This window comes from Pelecanus crispus, chromosome 4 (assembly GCF_030463565.1).
Source record: "Pelecanus crispus isolate bPelCri1 chromosome 4, bPelCri1.pri, whole genome shotgun sequence".
NCBI classification, from domain to species: domain Eukaryota; kingdom Metazoa; phylum Chordata; class Aves; order Pelecaniformes; family Pelecanidae; genus Pelecanus; species Pelecanus crispus.
Window position 1 is genome coordinate 60476913 of NC_134646.1, and position 22111 is coordinate 60499023.

Below are 22111 nucleotides of genomic sequence, written 5' to 3' on the forward strand. Positions count from 1 at the left end.
CAGGACAGGCAGTACCATTTTGAGTCCTCGTCCAGGGCTGTCATCAGCAGTTCTTCTGAACTTGTCTCCTGAAGTCACTTGCCCTTGGTTTTCTTTGGTTATTGTACTAGTACTTTGGTCCTTATGTCGACAGCTTGGGGTTTGGTGGTTGAAAGGGAGGTTTGGTGGTTGAAAGGGAGAAGAAGCCAGGACATCAAAACAAGTGGGTTTAGTGGTGTGGTTTTTTTTCCTGAATGTTGACAAATCTGCTTTCCTCTCTCTTCCTTAAGATTAGTCATCTCTGCTTGAATGCCTTGTATGCCTGTAGTAAGTCATGATTTATACAGCAGGATGAAGATAACATCACCTGAAAAAAATAGTACAGGCGATTCATCCCAAACTGCCTTAGGATTTTTAAAAGTCAGTCTTTTCTGATTATGGTTTATGTTACAGGTGATCAAAATGGCAATTCATTTTGGCACGGATTGTGTCTGGTTACGTGTATGCCTGTAGATTCCACATTTCAGCACTTTTTCCTGGAACCTGTTTGAGAATCTTCCTCTCACAGAATGTGTGTGGCTGGTTCAGCGATTCAGCAAGGAGGACAACAGGGTTGTCATGACAACCGGTTGCATACTGTGAGAAAAGATGATGCAAATGACCAGCTTCTGGCTGTTTATCACTCCTCGTTGAGTAATGTTCCCCAAATTAGACAGGCTTGTCTGATTTATAATTACTTGTCCTAGTGGCTTGCATTTTTGCTGCTGTATTTGTTTCTGAGATAGCATTCATGCCTTTTGCAGTGATGCTTAGGCGAGACTACCTGCTGACCATCATTGTTGTGAATTATGAGGGTAGGTGGTACTGTTGATTATGCTGTAGTGCATGCAAAGTGTGGAGAAAATTTGTCTTTGGGGTCTTTTTTTGTTAAACCTGAGCAACTTAAACTTGCACATTGTGCCAACTACACGAAATAAATGGCATAAAAACATTCAGGGCCTGTGTTCTGTCTATTGTGCTGTTTCATGGAGAGTGCTCCTTTATTTTTGTTTGCCTTCACTCATTAATACAGTGTCTCTTCACCTCCCTTCCAATGCCTGCCTTGATCTTCAGTCTGCATGTGGAGTGGGAGCATGCACTCCCTTTAGGATCAAATCCTGGAACTGCTGAAGCCATTGGAATATTTTCAAGAAGATTAAGTTTCTGTGATTTTCTTTTCCTTTGGTTTTTGCTTTTCTTTAGGCCCAGAAGGCAGAAGAAGAACATTTTTTATTTCAAGATTCTGGAAGTTCAGAAGAGGAAAAAAACACTTTTACCCATCCCTTTCATTTTAATATAACCTTTTTATCCTCCTGTCTTCCCAGCTCCTTTCTTGTGCTTCCCCTTGTGTGCCCAGAAGGGTGGCACCTGTAACATGCACGTGCCGTTGTGGGCCAGCTCTTTCCTTATGCTTCATTCCAGCAATGAAGAAAGCCATCAGATTTGAAGCTAGTGGTTTCCCATTGCTGCCCGAACACTAGGACAACATGTTGTTGGATCCTGCTGCCTTCCTATTCTTTGCAATTTTTGGCATAGGAAACTTTGCTGCAGATCTCTTATTTACAAAAAGGGAGCTTTTGCAGGTTGAAATCCTTCATTTAAATTGTGCGCCCACTGCATGAATGTGAGAAATGGGAGGGCCAGCGACTGACAAATGGATTTATGGATTTATTATTGGCCAGATTACTTTTCTAGATTTGGAAAACTCTGAAAGTGTCCCTGTTTGGACCATCATGCTTCTAGCCTGGACACCCCTTTTCAGTTAACTTTTCGCTGTGAAAATATACTTTTGAGACGGTGGTAGATAATCAAAGTCTAGATCAAATCTTGTGTTTGGATGGTATCCCTTTTCTTCAGAGGATCTTTACAGGAGAAAAATTGTTACAAAACAGTACTAAGAATTGAGATAACTAATCCAGGAGTACAAAAAAGTGAGTTGTCTCATCTTTATCTCTGTAGAGTATGGGTATTTTATTTCCTAACCTATTTAGATAATGTAGGTCAAGTGCTCACAAGTATTGTTGAGCCTTGCAGACAGGTGGTCTCACTTGGTCATTCTACCACCATGCAGTGGAAGGAGTCCTCCTTAGCTGGAAAGACTGACTGAAAATCAGGCTCCACTCCAGTGGAGCTGCATATGCATCAGCTGGAGAATGCTGCTGCTTCCAAGTAGGGGAAATGAGGCCCATATGTGGAAATGAATCCCTTAAAAAGCAAAGCACATGTGTCCCTTTAATGATGCAATGATACCTCTCAGATTTCCCTGAATGTATTTCCCTGTCTTAGCATGAGCCTATCTTGGTGCTCTTCCCCAGCTTAAAAAAAAAAAAAAAAAAAAAAAAAGCTTTTAAACTGAAGTAATGCAGTTAAAATTGTCCTGTGTCATAGGTTATATTACTATGCACCTCCCAGGTACAGAATTTCCAGCACTCTGACAGCTCCATACAGCACTTTTACAGTCTCTGTTTTGAAGTCACGTATACTGCCCACCTCGAGCCCTTTGGGGCTGCAGTTCCTCCTCTTCAAGAGTACTCTTCTTGGACATAATTTGATGCCCTAGCCACGCTGCCTGGTTGGAGTTGGTTTTGCCTAAAGAACTATGCATCAAAAACACATGTTTTTTTCCAAGTAAATCTCCCAGTTCAATACAAAACTTACTGCATTAGACCCATCACCTTGCTTAAGAGTATTTTGTTCAGGAAGTAGGTCTGCTTAGCCTTTAATGAACTAGGTTTGAGGCTCTGGTTCCTTCATGCACAAGGACCTAAGCAGAGTAAATTTCTGTTTAATTGAACAAGGGCTAAAGAGTGATTCATAATGGCAGTAATTTGATTACTATCCTTTCCCCTGAAACAGCAATAAAATAAGTGATAAAAATACTAGTTTTGCCAAAGAGCTTGGTCACCAGTTACATGTGCTTTTCAGTGAATTATTTATATTGTTTATTACCATCTCTTTTCAGTATCGTAGCGTTGTTTTCCTAGATCAGCCTCAGATAGTAAAATAATTTGAACTTGAAATAAAAACGTGATTACTAAAAATTCTAATTATTACGCCAAACTTAGTATCTGAACTATAGCTACAGCATGGAATTTACCACTGCTCTATGTCAGGTAATTGGCAGAGGCTGACATTTGGAGAAGGGAGTTACAGACAACAATATATTACATTATATTGGCTTTATCCAATCTTCTTTAGAATACAAAATGTGTTTACAAAGCTCTCCTAGCCAGAATTACCAGTTAAACATGGCTGTGTTTATGGCTTTGTGGAGGTACATCTCTGTTGCTAGTTGTTTCGAAAGAGTGAATTAATAGTTTCATTTTGTGTAACATTTCATTTTTCCAGTATTTTGAAGTTTTCACTGTTCTCCTCAGTTATAGTGATACTGGGATGAAGGCTGTATTAGGTTTTTTTTTCCTATTACAGGCTCTGTGTTTCAGCCATTCAGACAAAAAATCAGATACAAACATTTATTTCTGAGTGAAACTTGACCAGACAGTTTCAGCAAGTGGGAATCTCTTCAGGCAGTTTTGCTCCTTTGTACCTTTATTAAAAATGGAAACAACTATTTATACCTTTTAAAAAAAAAAAAAATCTTCCTTTGGTACTTTTCTAAAGCCTTACTGGCTTTTTGTGAATTCTTTATTTTATTTTTTAAAGAGAAATGTCTAACATAAATTCCCTGTTTAGTTTTGAAAGGGAATGGAAAGGCATCGCAGGCGCTGCCCTCCCCTAGGGCTCTCACTTCAGATTCCCCCCCCCCCATCGTTTTCCCATTCTTTTGAAAATGTTCCTATCATTGCTGTGTTGCTGAGTCTCTGAAGAGATGAAGCGGAGGCTGCATGGTGGCATGCAGCAAATGCTTCCTCTCTCTGAGTTCTGCAGAAAGCAGTGCCAAAGGTTTTCAGGGAGCAGCCCTGTGCCCCGTCGTGTTGGACCCCATAAGAAGGGACTACGGTGCCAGCTCTAAGCAAGCTGTAGGTAGAGGGGAGAGATCTGGTTTCCTGAGGGACTTGGCAGGTCCTGGTGCAGGAAGGTGGTGGAGGCAGGAAAGCCCAGTGAAGTCTACTCTGTGTTTTTCAGTTTTCCTCAAATGAAGTTAGCTTCTTATCTTAAGTCACATCTTTCATGGCGTATGTAATCGTCCATTTTAGTCCTCAAAATCCGCTACCACATCTCTTTTACTGTAGTGTTTTTTCACCAGAATTGTCCTGTGCTTCTTCCATAATGACATTCCCATGAATAGCCGGTTTGGGGATCTTCCCCCGCATGGACAAGGCTTTAGTGTCTTCTGTCTTTAGTGAGGCAAAACTCCAACTGAAAAATATCAGTCCTCTCTCTGCGACCTGTCCTTTCACGTGAATCCGCCTGCAGAAGACTAGCTGTGGACTTCTAACTATGTTGACCTTTAAGCTGGTAGCGCTGGTTTCAGAAGCTGGGTGGTGACAGCTCACGCTTATCTTAGGCAGATTTCCAGGTAGCAGCTTGCCCATGAGGACTCGACGATGTGTCCGTGCCAGCGTGGGCAGATCTAGGATGAGAGTTGGCCTGCCTTGCTAGTGACAGCTTGCGTGCACCCCATGTTCGGACAGGGATAGAAAGTGCGGTGAAGGACCAACTGCAAGCTGACTGCCCGGTCTCCTGCGGTGAGCAGTGACTTTGGACTTCCTCTCCAGAGTGCGTGTAGGCAGTGGAGCCACCCTGTTCAGTAAGGTCTTTCTCCAGAAAAAGAGTTGGCTTTCAAAAGTCTGCAGTGCTGTGTGAGTCTGCATGATGCCTGGGTAAAGACAGACTTCATTCCTGTGCAGAGTTTTGAATCACTTACATCTTAAAATATTTTTTCCACTGATAAGAATTTGAGTCTTTCTTGCTGTAGAAAGAGAAGTTACACAGATAATACAAATCCAAGTTCCTTAAAGAAACCCAGTGTCTGCTTGCGCATACACCTTAGCTACAGTGGCTCTCTTTTGTCCTAGTTCAGTATTGTTTTTCTTACTCCTTATGCATTTTATATACGAAATGTCTTACAGTATAGTTTTTCAGGAGATCGTGGTTTACTGTAATACACATGGTAATATTACTCGGCTAGGTGATATTTTCTTATCCCAGAGTGCTCCCAACTGTTTTACCTGGTTTCCTTCCAAGTATTCACTCACGTACAAGCTAATTTCTTCTATTCTGATTACATGTTGCAGAGATGTGTTGTTTTAAGACTCTGGGTTAACAATTTTCTTTCTGCTGTGAGTTTTGTCTGCTTTTACTTCAAAGTAATTTCTGTTGAGGTCTTTCGGTACTGCATGTCATTACAACACTAAATAACATCATGTTGGTTCCTCTGCATCTTTAGTTGATTGGTTTGAAAGGAGTAATTTAATGCAGCCATAGCATAACACTTTGCTAACTGTATATTTAAATACATGTGTACACATACATACGTATGTGTAGCAAGGACAGAAGTAGTGCCTATCTTAAAGTGAAGAGAATAACATTTCATGTCCTGGCAATGTTGAAGTATGGTTGTTTAATACTGTATGAACCTGAACTGATCTGAAGCTTTGCCTCTCTGCATAATAAAAGCTTATTATTTTCCTATTCCAGCATGCTTTGAAAGGCCCGATATTTAAGTTTTATGAATACTGACATTATTGTGATATTTTTGACTTTTATGAACCAGTTATTTAAACTCACCCATGTGTATCTGGACTTGCAGATGTTGCCACGCATACTCCAGTGTGACGTTTAGATATTTGATCTTTGCACATCACTTTTTGCATGATTTGGCCAAATTATTGAAAGTGTTTTGCTTTTATTTTCCTTTTATGTGGTTGAGAAGAGCGCACCTAAGTTGTTCAGTTGGAAAATAAAAATGGGCAAGGTTGAAGATGAATGGGCTTTAAAACATGTAAAAGTTTGGAGTCAGGAACTACATACGCTTGAATGCAGTAGAGGCTACAAGGGGGGGACATTTAGAGGCGGGTGTTTAGAATATTTGGGAATTTCTGGAACAGTTTCTATGAATGTTGCTGATTTCAGGTATTGGGCCAAGGGTGGGGCTCATTATTGAATTTAAGTGTAATGATACTGTCTAGTTTTTCTTCTGCAGAATTTGCTCAGATTAGTCGTCAAGTGGTAAATCAGTAACTTAAGAACTCATAAGTGGCTCTGGGGAAGAAATAGTCTGGTTTGTGCCATGGAGTGTAAGAGTTATTTTCAAGTTATCATGCCATTTGTGCGTGTGTGTATGTGCATAAATGTGGGTAGCAGAAATGAGAGAAATTCAGAAATAAGCAACTGTGATAAAACACCTAGTAAGAGGCTTGAGGATAGACTAGCAAACTTCTAATTCAAAAAAGAGTACTATAACAACAGGTTATTCATCTGTCATCCACTGAAGGTGTTTTGAGGACTGTCTTCGAAGGTTGGAAACAAGTCACCAGAGTAGATGAGCCACAGCTCATTGGTATGGTGCTTCCTTTATTCTTGGGTTTTCTTCTCGCCGGCTCAGTTCGCTGTGCTGGTGTCAGCATTCATCATGTCTGCTCAAGTGCTGGTGGAAACGTCAGTGCGGGAGGTTACTTGTTTCTCCCTGCAGCTTGACGGTCCTTGGAGTAGACCATAGCAGGTGGTTAATAGCACGTGCCCTAATGACACCACCAAAGCAGTTTTGCTGGGAAGTTTAGAACAGTACTGGCTCCTTTCCCAGCCTCTGGAAAGCATGTATCCAGCAGAAGGTAACTGCCCCTGCTGGGGTACAGCTGGTTTGCACCTAGGTGATGCCCCTGCCTTTCTAAAAAGCACTGCATGTTCTCCACCGAGGAGATCCCTTGTATGCATCTATAATCCCAGGTACATCTGGGTATCTCTCTAATTACAATATGAATTGCTGGTACATTCTTAAGTTAGTAGGAGGTTTGTCAGTAGAGCCAATATTTCATCTCTGCATTGGCACTGTGGATGAGGTTTTGATTTTTTACAACCCCATTATAAAACTAATTGAAAACTGTTTGTTTGTGACAATCAGAGCGTGTGTAAAGTGATCGCTCAGTTCTTTTGTTCTCATCGTTTCGAATAAGCAGTCTTTTAGATGCTGTAAGTAAACCCAGTGCAGGTTGTTTGATTGGTGTAGGGGGGTTCTGTTTTGATAAGCTGACTTTGATTAGCAGACATATTCTCTTCTACCATGCACTGAGAGGGGAAGGTGCTATGATGAAGAGGACAGAGCATACCACAACTCCAAACTTTTATTTATATGCTGTGATTTAATGTACTTCAAGCTAAACCTTTTTAGAAGAGCTAGTTTATCTGATGGTGTTAGATAGCTGCCATATTAGAACAGCTCTATGGTAAGTAGTGTGTTTTTTTCCTCTCTTTATAGGCCAAGTCAAACAAGGCTTTGTCACCTTACTTTGAGCCTCAGTAATTTGGTACGTTTTTCTGGTGTTCATTTACACAGGAACTGTACGACAGCAATACCAGCTGTGCATCACTTGTATCAGGGGCAGACCCATGGAAGAACTGTTCGTGTCTTAGTAACATTGATTAATTTTCTTTCTCCTCCCCTGCCCCGCTGTTCCCAGCAGATATATGGAGTGATCATTCATTTCAGACAGACCCAGACTTACCACCTGGCTGGAAAAAAATCAATGACATTGCTGGGATCTACTACTGGCACATACCGACAGGAACAACTCAATGGCAACGTCCTGTGTCCATCCCAACAGATCTCCAGGGCTCACGGAAAGGATCACTTGGTTCCATTACTCCATCTCCTACTCCAGAAACTGAGGTAACATACTGTGTCTTCTTGTGGGCTGCATACTGTAAAGAAAATTGAAATAACTTTCTGAACTTGCAGGTTTAACTGTTAGCTAAACTAAGCTTTAGAATACGGGGCCTGATAATATCCCAAAGTGTAGCTATTTGTTGGTAGTACATCGTAAGTATCTTTTTCTATGTGCATTTTCTAATGGCTGTGTCTCATGAAACATCCTAAACTTTGGATGTGTAGGATGAAATCAGACATATCTCAAATAAATTAGACAGCCAGTGTCTGATTAATGTGAAACTACTGCAGTTCTGTAGCATGCACTGAAGCATTGCTGCATTATATGGATACAGGATACATAAAATTTTTGCACATTATGGCAGTCTTTTGGCTGGACTCTTTCTTTGCATCTTCTTTCTTTTTGGTTCTCTTGGTAGGAGTATCATACAAAGACATGAGTCTTCATTTGAGACACTAGTTCCTTTACAAGGTAGTTTCTATTGAATAAACATCACGTATTCTCAAGTGTAAGTCTCTTAACATCATACCAGTAGAAAATATCTGCACAACTGGATCACTGCATTGCAATCAGTCTTTAACTGGGAACAGAAAGAAGTGCATGCTCTCTTCCACATGTGCTGAAAGAGCAATACATGATACCGCCTTTTAAAATAATCCTTTCAGGCACAAACCAGGGTCTTGACTGATGTCATATAAGTAGAAAAATAAATTATCAGAAAGAAGAGTATGCTTCAAAAAATGCAATTGCTTTGTTTTGGTATGCTGGGAGGACTTCTATGGAATGAAATACTGATATAAAATCAAATTGTTTTGAAGTGAATTCTTTTTCGTACTAACTTTTCAGAAGAAGGTCCCTAGTTTTATGACATAAAGGCGGGTCTTTGTACTGGCTTTGAGTTTTGGATCAGGCAATCCTTAGGTTTTTAAAATGTATTTAGATATGACATTTCTTCTGTTCTTGATTTTGTTGATATACACACCAAAAGTACTTAAATGAAAGTTAAGAAGAGTTAAGGACATTCAAGTACGTATTACCGCCTTGACCCTGAAACTTTTATCCTGTATAGGCTTAAACATGTACATTCCTGTTCATTATTTTAGAAAGATTGCTCCCACATGTTTATAAATGCTACTCATAAGGTTTGCAAACTTGACCACAATGTTTCAGTTATGGTTTACATCAGTCAGGCTCCCGTGGAATGTACTATGCACCAAGCACACTGGAAATTATTTCTGAGAGGGTTCATGGAGAAAGAACAGCAATTGTTATCGTTCAGCTAGAAAACAAGAAAAAAAAAATCCAGAAATGCTGAATGTAAAGTGCTGCACTTGCTTCCAGTATAAATTCCTGTAATGTACACGTGAGTGATACAACTTCACCATTAAGTATTTTTCTTACTCTAAAATACGGAGAACAGGGCTTTAGTTAGTAAGTTGTAAATGTCTTTCACAAAAACCCAGAAATCAGTATGGTTGGTAAATTGCAGAGAGAAAATGCATATATTAATTTCAAATATTTTTCTACATCTGTTTAAAATGTCTTCACAATGAAAATTTCAGACCTGCTGGCAGATGTACCTTTAACCTTTCACAGTTTTGTGTGCTTTAAATGAAAAATAGTTTGTGATTCTAAATAATGATCATTAATTCTCAGCAGCATCATGGAGAATACGAAATATATTAATTAAAACAACATAGATTTTAATACAGTGTAGATGTATTAAATAAGAGATTTGAGGAGTCATTCTAAAATGCCATGTTTGTGAGTACGTAGTAGGCTCATCTAGGGTTTGACACGGCAGTTCTAATTCAGCAAGGGATTTGATCCAGTGAAGAGTTACGCATATACAGTTCTGTGGCAGCATCAAGACCATATACTGTAGTGTAAAAGATGATACAGAAAATAAGCAAGTTTCCAAAATTTGTATTAGTATGATATTATATGGTTATTTGAATTGTAGGTATAGACAAAGGCATTTATCTCTTGAAGGTTTCTGTATTCATTCATAAACATCTTACATACCATTTTTTAAACAATACCGATCTTTTGACTCAGTGGTTATTAAGATAGCATTGCAATAAATACCTGCAGACTTACAGTAATGGAGTTCAAAAATGAGAATGTGAATTGGGCTCAGGACTTTGTGCACTGCCAAATTCTGAAACTGCTACAAAAAGGGGCGTAGCTGAAGTTATAATGAGAACTGTTAGGAAAAGTCTTGCATTTCTTGACACCACAGATGTTGAGCTTTATTAAGAGGGAACTGGAGGAAGAATCCTTTGGGATTCTGCTGGTTCTGAGCAGAAGCCCGCTACAGAGCAGTAAGAGGGAAATAAGCCATGGTGTGGGGTTAAGAGATAGGGGTAGGTAATGAAATAATTTGTAATCTAGATTTAACAGTGTCAGCTATTGTGAATCTTTGGCTTTTCATCTCTCCACAATCAATACTTGCCAGCACCTAATCATCTCCAGGTCACTTGCAGGTGATACTGGTTTCAGTTCCTGTTCACTGCACTGCAGCCTACCCCAAGTGCTCCCCCTCTCCCTCCCCATGAAGGATTAACCTGGACATCTGTGATATGGTCAATTTGACACTTCACAAAAGATGTGGAATTCAATCTAGAATAGGGCCTCCCAAACGCCTTTATCCCAGTGCTACCATTGGTGGCAGCAGTTGTGGTGGACAGCTTCCAGCTCCAAGTTGGTCCACGTGTGAGCTGTGTACTGCTGGTTCCCTCGTTGCGGTTTGGAAGCCTGTGTTCCGAGATAATCTGGTTTGGGAGGGCTGGTTTAGCTCATTCCCACATGCTGGAATTTGTTTTGCTTTCTTCTGAAAAGGTTGGGGGATATATAGGTTTTAGACAGATGAAAGAATGTAATCTAGGATTGAAGACTGGCATGGGTAGCATTTCATATCTGTCCCAATAGGCTTTTGTGAGTCCATGAAAAGTACTTTTATCTTTATCACATTTGTCTGTGAAGCATCGTGTGCTAGTCTTGAGATGAGTTTATTTGGGCTCTTTCAGCTTTTGAGTTTGTCAAATAAATGTTTAGAAAGCCCTTTTTTTTCCCCCCTGGGAGTAATGCCTTTTTACCCTTTGTCTTGTTTCCTCCTTTTTTAATTTTTTTAAATTGTTTTGTGTCCCTGTCTCTTAAATATTGTGATATACAGAAGCTTTGCTTCATTTGGTAGAATGTGGCTCACAGCTGAGGGCAGTCAACAAAGAACAGATCAAGTCAGCCATTTTTATGTTGTAGCTCACTCTGGATATTTAGCATAAAGAAAAGCAGTTACTTACTGTTGTTGAACAGAGAATCAGAAAAAATTGGTAGGGAGGAATGATGCTATAATGCATACAAATGGCAGAAAGCATTTTAAAAAGGAAAAAAATGTGAAAAAGTCTTACTTTTGCACAGCCTGCAAGGCAATTTTTCTTTCACGAGATAATCAGTAAATTTCAATCCAAAGCAATTATGGGTTAAACATTATGCAAAAATCCTGCAGATTTAACAAAAATGCTAATAAATGCTAAATATGAATAACCTGGAACATTCCTTCCCTTCCTCCCCCTCAAGAGCATGAAAATGTATTTTGGTTTTTCACAGCTCATTAAATTTGACTTAGTTTTAGATGGCTCTTTTCTCCTGTGTGTTGCCAAATGACTTCCTTTGTGCATCCTTGTCTTTTGTAACGTTCTCTTCCAAATTTTAGAGATTTTGCTGCCTCTTTCCCATTTCCTATGCAGAGAAAAAGCCATAGGGTTTAATTCTCAGTAAGAGCTTCTTTGAGATCATGGCAGAATTTGATGATGGTAGTTGTGTCTTATAGCCTGACTCATCCCAGGCCTGGATCACCTCTAGAAGTTCTCTGTAGGTAACATAATCACTAGCAGCTAATCATTAACGAGGAGGGGCTTAGTATGTAAAGCTAACTCCTCAGTTAATTCAAAGGCATGTTAGGGAAGGGTTACTCCTGAGAACACTTCTGAGGCGAGAGGTCCACCCTGCAAATTAATGGATTGGGCTGTATTAATATTTACCACTTCATCTTGGGGCTGAGCTGGAGTTAAAATGGCTGAGCTCATCTTAAAAGGGGTCACTAATTACAGGCATACGTGATTTGGTGAAGCTACAAAGAGGTGGCTCTGGGTCTCTTGGCAACCAGATCTTCTGTCCCACCTGGCTCTTGTTCAGGACTGTGGGATTTCTGTGCTTCTGGGGAAGAGGAGAGGGGCAACTCCAACATCAGGTGCTCCTCCCAGGCTTTACAGAGAATGGAACCTCAGGTTGATGTAGTGGTAAACGCACTGCTACTTGCTTGATTGTACCAGTGAACACCTCTGAAAAGTTTGAGAAACTTGAATGGAAAATGAGAGTGTGGGTGGTTTGTTTCGGGTTTTTTTGGTTTTGTTCTGTTTTTTAAAAAAGTTGCTAGACTTTAGAAAATGACTTTTTTCAGCAAGAAATCTCTCTGCATTCCTTACTAATCCTCCTTCCTTTCACTGTCCTTTTCCTGTGCTTTCTCTCTAGAAATACTTGGTTTTTACCTTGTATGTGTCTTATCCTTGTATATATATCATTGTGTTTCAGTATTTCTACTTCCAATAGTGTTAGGGTCTTTTACCAAAAGCGCCAATCAAATGGAAATCCTAATGTTTCCCCTTAACTGCTGTTTATCAAAGGCTGTAGCAGCTGTGGCCAACATTCATATTCAGATTCATTTTGCTTGCTTTTAAGATCATAGTTAAAGAGTAATTTCATTGTCTGTTCCTAATTTATATTAACTTTCCTTGTTTCAATCATTTGTTTTGGTAAGTAACTGTTAGAGGCATGTCTTCTCTCCCCTTTCCTCCAAATGCCATGGTACAGTGGAGTAATTAGTTGAAGTTTGAGGTGATCTGTTCCCTAACCCATCCTGTAAATATCAATGCTAACAACAGTGTCTTGTGTTTTTTTTCTTTTTCTTTCCTTTTTTTTTTTTTTTATCAATGTGCTTCTTTCTGTGTGAATAATTATGTGTCTAGAAACAGCCATGGAGTGATTTTGCTGTACTGAATGGGGGAAAGATTAATAGTGACATTTGGAAGGCAAGTATATTGTCAGATTTTAGAACCTTTAATACTACTACCCTTGTTTTTTGCATGGCAGTGGCTGGTTTTTTTCCCCTTTTATTTTTCCATGAATGTCATTCATAACCTAGGCCAAAGTGAATGGGGGTACTGCTAGGGATATCTAGCTCACAAACATGCTGCCTTTTCTGGTCTTTCCACTTGGGATGGATTCAGTCTAAGCTAGCAGGGTAACTGCCATGATGTAACGAATAAGATGCCTGCACTGAATGAAATGCAGCTTGAGAATATATGCATGCCTCTTTTCAACTTCAGCCAGAAATACTATCGCTTCTTTGCAGGGAGGATTTAATTTCCCTTTGAAATAAGAAATAACACGGTGGTGTACTTAATACTAGAGTAATAGCACTTAATACTATACTAATAGGACTGCCTTTATCTCTAGGATCTGCATGCAGCCACTGTGAACCCAGACCCAAGTCTGAAAGAGTTTGAGGGAGCAACGTTACGCTATGCCTCTTTGAAGCTCAGGTACAATGACTTCAGAAGTTTCCGTGGAATGACAAGCTCCATTTTGTGCTGCTGTGCTGTAATTTTTATATGATTTTAAGATTGATTTTGTCTTTTTTTTTTTTTTTTTTTTTCTGTAACAGAAATGGTCCACAATCTGATGATGATGATTCTTGTAGCATCAACAGTGATCCAGAAGCCAAGGTTTGTAAGAAGAACCACAATGGGATAACAACTAAAAATTTGCAATTTTAAACATAATTGCAAGGTGCAGAATGTCTCCTAGGTTTTGAAATTAACTGTACTCCTCCTCTTGGCACAATGTAGATTGACCATGCAAGACTAATTCCATCAAAGGCATTTGCAGGCTTCATTCAATTTGATCAAGACTTATTTTAAAATCATGTAAGCCAAGAAATTGAATGTTACAGCTCAAGATTCTACTGTCCAACTGTAATAACTGACCCCTTGCACAACTAAGTGAGTTTTCTGTCCTGAGAGAGGGCTCTGATGTTTGTCATGGCTGGATAGCTTCCTGGGGCATTCTGTGACAGAATTTGCTCTTTATTCTCGAGTTTGTCCCTTTTTTAAGTACTCTTCCTTGCTTATGTGGCTGCTTGAACTTGCCGCTAGTAACAAGGAAGTTACTTTCTAGAACAAGGAACTTTGTAATTTTAGAACAGAGAATGCAACCTAGTTTGAGGGTAAAATTTATAGAGAAAAACGAGATCATTATGTGAACAAGTACCATAATTAAATCAGGGCCTTTACTGTTGTAGTCTAAGGTTTTTGAGGAGAAAGAAGCAGCAGAAGCTTTTGAATGCTTCTATACGTATCTCCAGATATGTTTTGTTATGATTTTGCCTTGTGCTTGCATCCATTTTTAAAGATGTATGTGAATCTCTATAACTGGAAATCCGAGTAATTTAAATAAGTGTTTTGGCTGTGCCATACACCTGCAGTGACTGACAGGATCAGAAGCCACTTACATGCAGGAAGACAGTATGTAACAGAGTTAATAATTATAATAGCATTAATGATATCTTTTAGGAGAGAAAACAGGCTGATCAGGGTACTTAAACTTCTTTGTCATCTTGATTATTTGGCTTGTGATGTTTAAGTCAGATGTGAATAAATGTGTTTTGCTTGGCAGGCTGGCAGTTAAAAAGCAAGGGTTTCAGCTGCACTCGTTACAATGACAAGCACTAAATTCTGAGCACAGTAAATGGAGGAGTGATGAGCATTAGTTACCACTCCTCAGAACCAGAAAGCTGTTCCTTTCAAGATAAGCCTTATGGTATGGAAAGCATTATAGGGATGCAGTATTTTGATATGTCTGACTCTTTCCCAGGTGATTTGCACTGCATAGAATTAGGAGCCCTTCCTGCATGGAGAACCATGGCAGTATTTGTGTGGGCAAATAACTCATGTGTCGTCATTACCCTTCCCTCTCTGACTTGCTGTTTTGAACTTCAAAATTTATGGAACTGTTACCCATCCAGTGTCAGGGAAATGGGTCAATGCCAAAAGCTTGTCCTCTTTTGTCTATAACAGCTGGTTTTGTTTCTCCTGTTCAGGCAAAACCATGCTGATGACGCGTAAACGGGTAATCAAAACTGAGCACTGAAGCATTCACAGAAGTGACTGAGAGGAGCAAGACAAGAAATAGAGGAGAAACTTTGGTGGTTTTTTTGTTTGGTTGGTTGGTTTTTTTTTAAATCGCTTGAATCAAAGCACCTCACCTGCTGTCTGTCAGTGCCTGATGGGGATGTTGTGCAGGGACAGCAGTGACTGCATGCGTGGTGCTGCGAGTGAAGCTCAGCAGCGCTGGGGCTGCTTTGCAGCAGGAGAAGCTGTGGGCAGAGCTGTTCAGTGCATCTGCCTCTGCCCCGAGGACAGGACCAGCAGCTGCTGAATGGCCGTACCCCACAGGGATGGGAAGTGTCCAGAAACAGCAGGAAAATCTTCACCTGTGGAAAATGCTCTGGGATTTTTAATTCTCACATGGATGGGAAGGGGGTATGGTAGATGGATTCCTTGCTAGCCCATTTTACCCAAAATGTTTTGAGACTGAAAGAATTCTGGTCGGATTTGAAACTGATGACCTGAGACTTGGAAAATCAGATATTTTAGCCCCTTAGGCTCTCCTCTGCCACATGGCGTGCCTTGACTATATTTGATTGAAGTTTGCTTTTGCATGGCAGCAAGCACAGATACTTTTCTTCATTTCAGCATAAGAGAAGGAAGCTTTTTTTTAACTCATTAAACTCTTTATTGGAGGAATTTGTTAAAATGAACCTTGTTAGAGATATTTTAGAGATCTTAAACCTATTTAAACCTATTCATGACAGTGGCCAGTACATTAAAAAAAAAAAAAAATTAAATAAAAAAAATTAAATTTCCTCAACGGCACTGAGTAATGCTTTCAGCAAAGGGAACCATGCCACCTTGTGGAAAGCTGAAGTAGTTGTCTTCCCCCCAGAATCTGTCAACTTCTGCAAAGATTGTAGCAGTGCAAAAATGTCAGGTTTGGGAAGAGTGTGTCTCATAATTCTTGTAAGAAAAGTGACTTATGCAGCAACACAGTTAAGCATTCAAAATTGTCAATAAACAACAAATGTTTCTCTATACATCGTGCGCTTGAGATGCAGTTCAGAGCTTCATATCCTTGGCAACTTGGTGCAGGTTGTCTGCACAAGGCTGTAAAAGAGAAAGGGAAGCAGGAGAAAGGGGACAATGATTGCATCCAGCTTCTTGGTTTCAGTAATTTATTTTGGTAGGAATTTCTTGAAGAGATGGCTCATTGCACTTGACAAGGATCCTAATTGTGCATGTGAAACATGCACAACTGGAAATGAGTTTTGAATTGTTACTTCCCAGGAGACAGATCGTAACCTTCCTGATTAATTTATAGAGCAACCTGTGCCTTGCTAATTGAGTTTCAAGGGAGGTAAAAAGATGCTTTTACCAATCCTGAACTGTAAATTCCTCTGGGCTGTCTCATTTTACGTTGTTGTAAAATATGATGGCCACGTGTAAAAGTATAGAAGGATGCTAATTTTTTTCCTTGCAGTTGTGCAAAGAAACTGAACCTCCTGGGGAAACCTGTCTCTGTCTGTAGGAATGGGATGAAAAATGGAAAGCTCATGTGACTCACTTTCTCCAAAAGCTTTTCAGAATTGGCCTGTTTGGCCTGACATTTGGGCTTGCCTTTATTCTCTCCTTTTAAATGTGGGTTTCTGCTAAGGCTTGATTCAGTCTTTCTGTGTTAAGCACAGGTCTTCAAATTCCCTGTCCACATCAGCTTGTTCAGCAGAGCGTCACATTCCAGCCTTGCTATTTTAGAGTAGTTTCAGCTGTATATCAATGTCTAAGAATGGGAAGAATGTATTTATACCTGTGGAAGTACTAGGCAGTTGCTCCAAAAGTCTGTTTCCTACTTTAGAAACCAGTAAATGCTCAGGATCTTGAAAGGAAGGGGAGGAGACTATTTCCAAGAGGGATAGAGGTAGGAGATGCTGATACCAGGTATTTAAATTGAATGACTTAACTGTAGGTGAATGAAAACACAGTTGGAGACATGGGAAGTGAGTTGGTGATGGATGCCAAGTTGGTGATGAAAGGGATTAACCAGTTAAGCTTTTTGGAGTGATGTGAGGGATGTTTCTGACAAGCTGACTTGTCAGACCACCTGTGGCTGTCATGAAAGTGGCCTGTAAATAGCACTATGGAAATAATTTTACAAAATACTGTGTGCCCTCCAAAGGGTTAGTATCCATCTCTCTGCTCCTTTTCTTGCTATGGAGGCAGGTATGTGTGTTTTAGAGACATCCTACATTTGCTTGTTTCTAGTCTTCTCCAGAAACAAATATCCTGCCTAGACACAGGACCATTAGTAAATAATCAGCCTGTTTTCTTGGTGATGGACGTGAGTCTGATTTTCTGAGGCAAGTAAAGACTTAACCAGAGAGGAGGAGTTTTTGCCATGTCTGGTAATTCCAAGAAAGAATCATCTTTTCCCACTGAAGTCCATAATTCTCTCTCACAGTCAGAGGAGCTTCTAAAATTATTGGTGCAAACAGGGAGTATTCAACATTTTCCAGCAGTTTCACAGTCCACCTTATGCTGCCTGTAATCTTCTCATGAGCACATGAAACACTACAAAAAGCCTCAGTTCAATTAACTTCAGCTAATGGACTCAATTCAGTTAGTTAAATCTGAGGAGTTTATTCCATCTTAAGTCTCCTTACAAAAAAAGATTAAAAGCAAAATCAGGCATCTTCAACAGTTTTTCTTCCAAAATGGCATTTCTGCTTGTTTTTCAGAATAGGAATTTGTTTCTTTCAAAAACAATCCTTGGTTTTCATTCCCTAGGAAATAGAACCTCTTACAGGGTAGAGGACTAGAAGAAATCTTGAACGCATTCCTTTACCCTTATAGGGAACCACAATATATAATCCCATGTATTAATTTCAAGTTTCTTCTTAAATGGTTGGGGGGGGTGGGGGGGAGCGTTTGCCTTGACTAGTCTTACTGACAAACTGATTCAAGTTTTACCTTCCTTTGATAGTCAAAAACCTTTTAACCTAAACTACTAGTGCTGGCTTCTTGCCAGTAGCTGAAAGTTTCTTGTGAACAGCAGAGTTTTGTATTTTGGGCATTAGCCTAAACCATGTGTACATCGTTCTTTTAACATGAAGCTGCTACTCCCAATAGAAAACTAAGTGCGTCTTTGGAAATACTGATTTTTGCATTGATGAGATGGTGTGGAAATGCCAGAAAGCTTTCACAAAACGTAGGAAAGCAGGTTGTGCTCTGTGCTTATGGATCTTCCTTAAATGATGTTCTTAAGTATTTTAAATCAAAAGAACTATAGAGTAAGCGTTAAGTAGTTTTGAAAAAATTGTTTCCTTTTGGTATTGGTTTATCTTCCGTTTTCAGAGGGAAGAATGCTAATCTGGGAATAAAAATTTAAAAAGAACCCAAACAAACAAACACAACCTAAAACCAAAATAAACACTGTAGTGGAGTTTGGGGTTAGGGTGGTTTTTCCTTGTTTCTTTCAAACACAAAAAGGTGCCCTTAGTTTCTTCCCCCTTTCACCATCTGGGTAGTCATTTTAGTAGCTTTCAAAACTAGGAGTCAAAACGCAGATGTTATGTTTGAAGCATCCAGTGAATAATCAAAAAGAGGTCAGTCTTGACAATTACTGTAGCACAGCAAAAGGTTTGTCTACCTTGACATCCTTGCAGCTTCTAGGTAGCAACGGTGAGTGATGGGGACGACAGTTTCTGAACTGGTTGGTTGGCTCTGAATCTGGCTGGCTGCCATTAGCAGCATTAAGGCACCCTCCCAGCTACGGAGATGCTGCAGGTAAATGATGCAGGTACTCGAAAACATTCTGCTTCAAAAGCAGTTTTAGAAATAGCAGACTAAAGCACTAAAATACATCTCCTCGGCTCTTTCTTTTTTTTAAAATAATGTCTTTTTCATTTTGTACATTAGAACTTTTGGAGAGTATGTTTGCTCATTCATTCTCTCTCCATGATTGATACTTATTACTGTTGACATCTATTGTATCATTAGGTGATGTTGTAAGTGATAATGTCATGATGTGAGGTACATCATAAAACACATTTCCATCTAGAGAATATTTACTTCCACCTTGTCCCTAAATGGGAGTCTTGTTTAATAAAATATGAAGACTGGTCCAGGGCAGAGGAAGACGTAGTGTTTTCCCAAATCTAAGCGATTCACTTGTTTAAACGTATTGTAACTCTGTATACCATTAATTGTTGTAATATATGTATAATATAAATATCTGGGATAATGTAATTTAATTGCCTGAGCCCTTCAAGATTTATAATTAGATCCTGCAAAATCTGATGTGTCTTTCACTCTTAGAAATCCCACGTATCTCTGGGATCTAATTAGATGCGAACCTTTCGTGCAGGATCAGGACATGGGTGACTGAACAGCAGGAGAGATGCAGAGGGCAAGATTTTACTTGTAGCCTTCCTTAGAAAAATATGTCACAAAACCATTCCTCATGTGAAAGAGAATGGAAACTGCTTTAAAATTTACCATTAATTTCCAGGTTTGTGGTGCAATAATTATGTCTTGAATTTAGGGGCATTATCAGTATTTACTTTATTAAGATATACTGTATAAAAGGTTTGCATTGGGCTGCCGGATTTTGGCAGGATTGGGAAAAGAGGAGATAAAATATAAGAACCCTTCTGTTTCAAATCAAATCAGAATATCTTCTTGGCCCATAAAGTTCCAGTATTGACAGCGACTTTGTCTGCCGCAGGTCTGTTGACCAGGAATTGTTGTTGGAGTAGTAAGAACATAAATAGCAATTGCATTACAGGAGGATAAATGATGCAGATGGGAGCTGTGTGGGTCACACTTTTCCCTTGAAGCAGTTACTACCTTGTGAGCGCCATGGGTGGCCAGGTTGCGTGGGCACTTTGGGCTCTCCCCGTGGGGAGGTAGCTTCCCTGGCTGCCAGCTGGGCAAGGCAGCGCTGGCACACTGTGGGGCACCCAATGTGCTGCCATAGCCTCCAAGTAATGGGAAACCATTTCCAAAGTGAAGCAGTGCTGTTAAAATTATAGTTACTCTACCAGGAAGTGCTGGCCATGTTTGAGAAAACATGAGCATGCCTGAGGGGTTTTTGGGGTTTGGTGTTTTTTGGGGGGAGAGGAGGGGTGATGTGATTAAATGATATTTCTTCCAGTGGTGGCTGTTTAAGAAGAGTTTTCTATCGCTTCACTAGGTTTAAGTGCCAGTGTCGTCTTCAATACCATTTCTCATGGAGATACACGGTGCAGGTTTTTTTGGCCAAGGTCTGTGTACAGCATCTTGCTGTATACAACCGTTTGACAAACCATGGCTGTTGTGCAGAACACAAGAAAAACCTAACTGCTGCTGTAAGAGATCCCCCCCCAGAAGAATCTGCACTTCCTAATATTTTAATGTTTTCTTATTTTTAATTGTTTTTAATCACAATTTATTCACTGTTTTGTGCTGCAGCGCAGTAAACTTTCTGGGCCAGCAGTACTTTGTGTATAATGAAGGAGCCCTCAGGAGAGGACAGAAACTGCGTACTCACGTCCCACAGGCAAAAAGCTCCTGTTGCCGTTCTGCAGACCAATGGATTTGGCACACAGGGAGCTCCCAGTTTGGCTCAGCCTCTGCTGATATTGCTGGCAGACCTCCCCATCAGCTCACCGGCACCTTTGCTAATACACTGCAGAAGTAATCACAGCTTGCAGCCCTTCATACTCCCCAGTGGAGACCAAGCATTTCCCCTCTAAAACAATATATAGCCCCTGTCAGCTCCAGCTTTAGAGTGGCCTGTTGATTGTGAACTGCCTCTTGAATGTCTGCTCATTGTCGTGCTGTTACAAAATGAACTGATCAGATGATGTTTTTGTATTTCTCTTCAATTATTTACATTAGCTTGTCAGTTTAGTGCAGCTCAGGGAAATAGCCTGCTCTAGTCTGCAATGCCACAAAGTTTACCATTCCATTGCATAGATTTTTAATGAAAAAAGTGCAGAATGTGTATTTGTGGGTGTATGTATAAATATTTATATATTTATTTATGATATATATGTTACATGTTGTATATACACCATTTGAAAACAGCATGGTACAACCTTGGTGGGTTATTTGTCCATTGTGGACCTGCTGAAAGGTACATTTATGGAGGAAGTTAATTTAAAAATCAATTAAAATGGTACATTGTGTTGAATGACAGAGCAATATTTACATAGATCTAGCCAGCATGTATATTCATTTTCGTATTAGTTCTGACTCTAAATTTCACTTTAAGAAAACAGAGGTCTTCCTTCCCAAAATTCCCTGCATTTCATCAAAGAGAAAAGGGAGCAGGAGCTAATATTTATCTCTTAAGAGATTTAAAAACATGAGATACGCAGTACACAGGATGTATCCACCCAGACTGAGCTCCCAGGGAAACACAGAGCCATCCAGGTCTCCGGCTGCAGGGAGTGCCACCAGCTTGCTCTGGGAACAGATGTCAGTGGAGCAAACAGCTGTGTGCGCTGTGACCAAGTGGATTACCTACTTGGCTTGGTGGCAGAGCTAAGAGAGGAAGTAGACAGGCTATGGAGCATCAGGGAGGCTGAGCAAGAGATAGACAGGTAGAATCACGCTCTGAGCTCCCAGACACCTGACCAGGGACAGCCTCCAGAGAAAGCCTGTGACCAAAGGGAGCCAGTATCCTCCTCCCACCAAGATGTAGGCAGGGTCTTAGAGGGAAGCGGTGAGTGGAAACAAGTTGCAATCAGGGCGGCAAGCGAACCCTTTCCTTGCCCACCGTGACCCCCCAGGTGCCTCTGCACAATAGGTATGAGGCTCTAGACGTGGAGGACCAGTCAATGGACGATGTGAGCGTTGATCCATCTACACCCGAAGAGTTGCCAAGACCACAAAGACCTACCCCCCGTATTACTACCACCTCCACAAGGAAGACAAGACGGGTCATAGTCATAGGAGACTCCCTCCTGAGTGGAACGGAGGGTCCAATATGCCGGGTGGACCCTCCTCATAAGGAAGTCTGCTCCCTGCCAGGAGCCTGGGTCAGAGATATCACCAGGAGACTTCCCAGCCTGGTACAGCTCTCAGACTACTACCCCTTACTGCTCTTCCACGTGGGTGGTGACGAAGTTGCAGTGCGTAGCCCAAGGGTGA

General features: G+C 40.3%; 1 protein-coding gene across 7 annotated transcripts in view; it reads left to right on the top strand.

Moving 5' to 3' along the window:
• APBB2 (amyloid beta precursor protein binding family B member 2) overlaps window positions 1–22111 on the top strand; it is a 108874-nt gene that overhangs the window by 33231 nt on the left and 53532 nt on the right. For 2 of the 7 annotated variants that reach the window (XM_075709096.1, XM_075709098.1), the window contains exons 3-6: window positions 7599–7807; window positions 12833–12895; window positions 13323–13408; window positions 13531–13591. In XM_075709096.1, coding sequence (XP_075565211.1) covers window positions 7599–7807; window positions 12833–12895; window positions 13323–13408; window positions 13531–13591 — 419 coding nt within the window. The remainder of the gene's footprint in view (window positions 1–7598; window positions 7808–12832; window positions 12896–13322; window positions 13409–13530; window positions 13592–22111) is intronic. The other 5 variants (XM_075709097.1, XM_075709099.1, XM_075709101.1 and 2 more) reach the window with 3 other exon arrangements.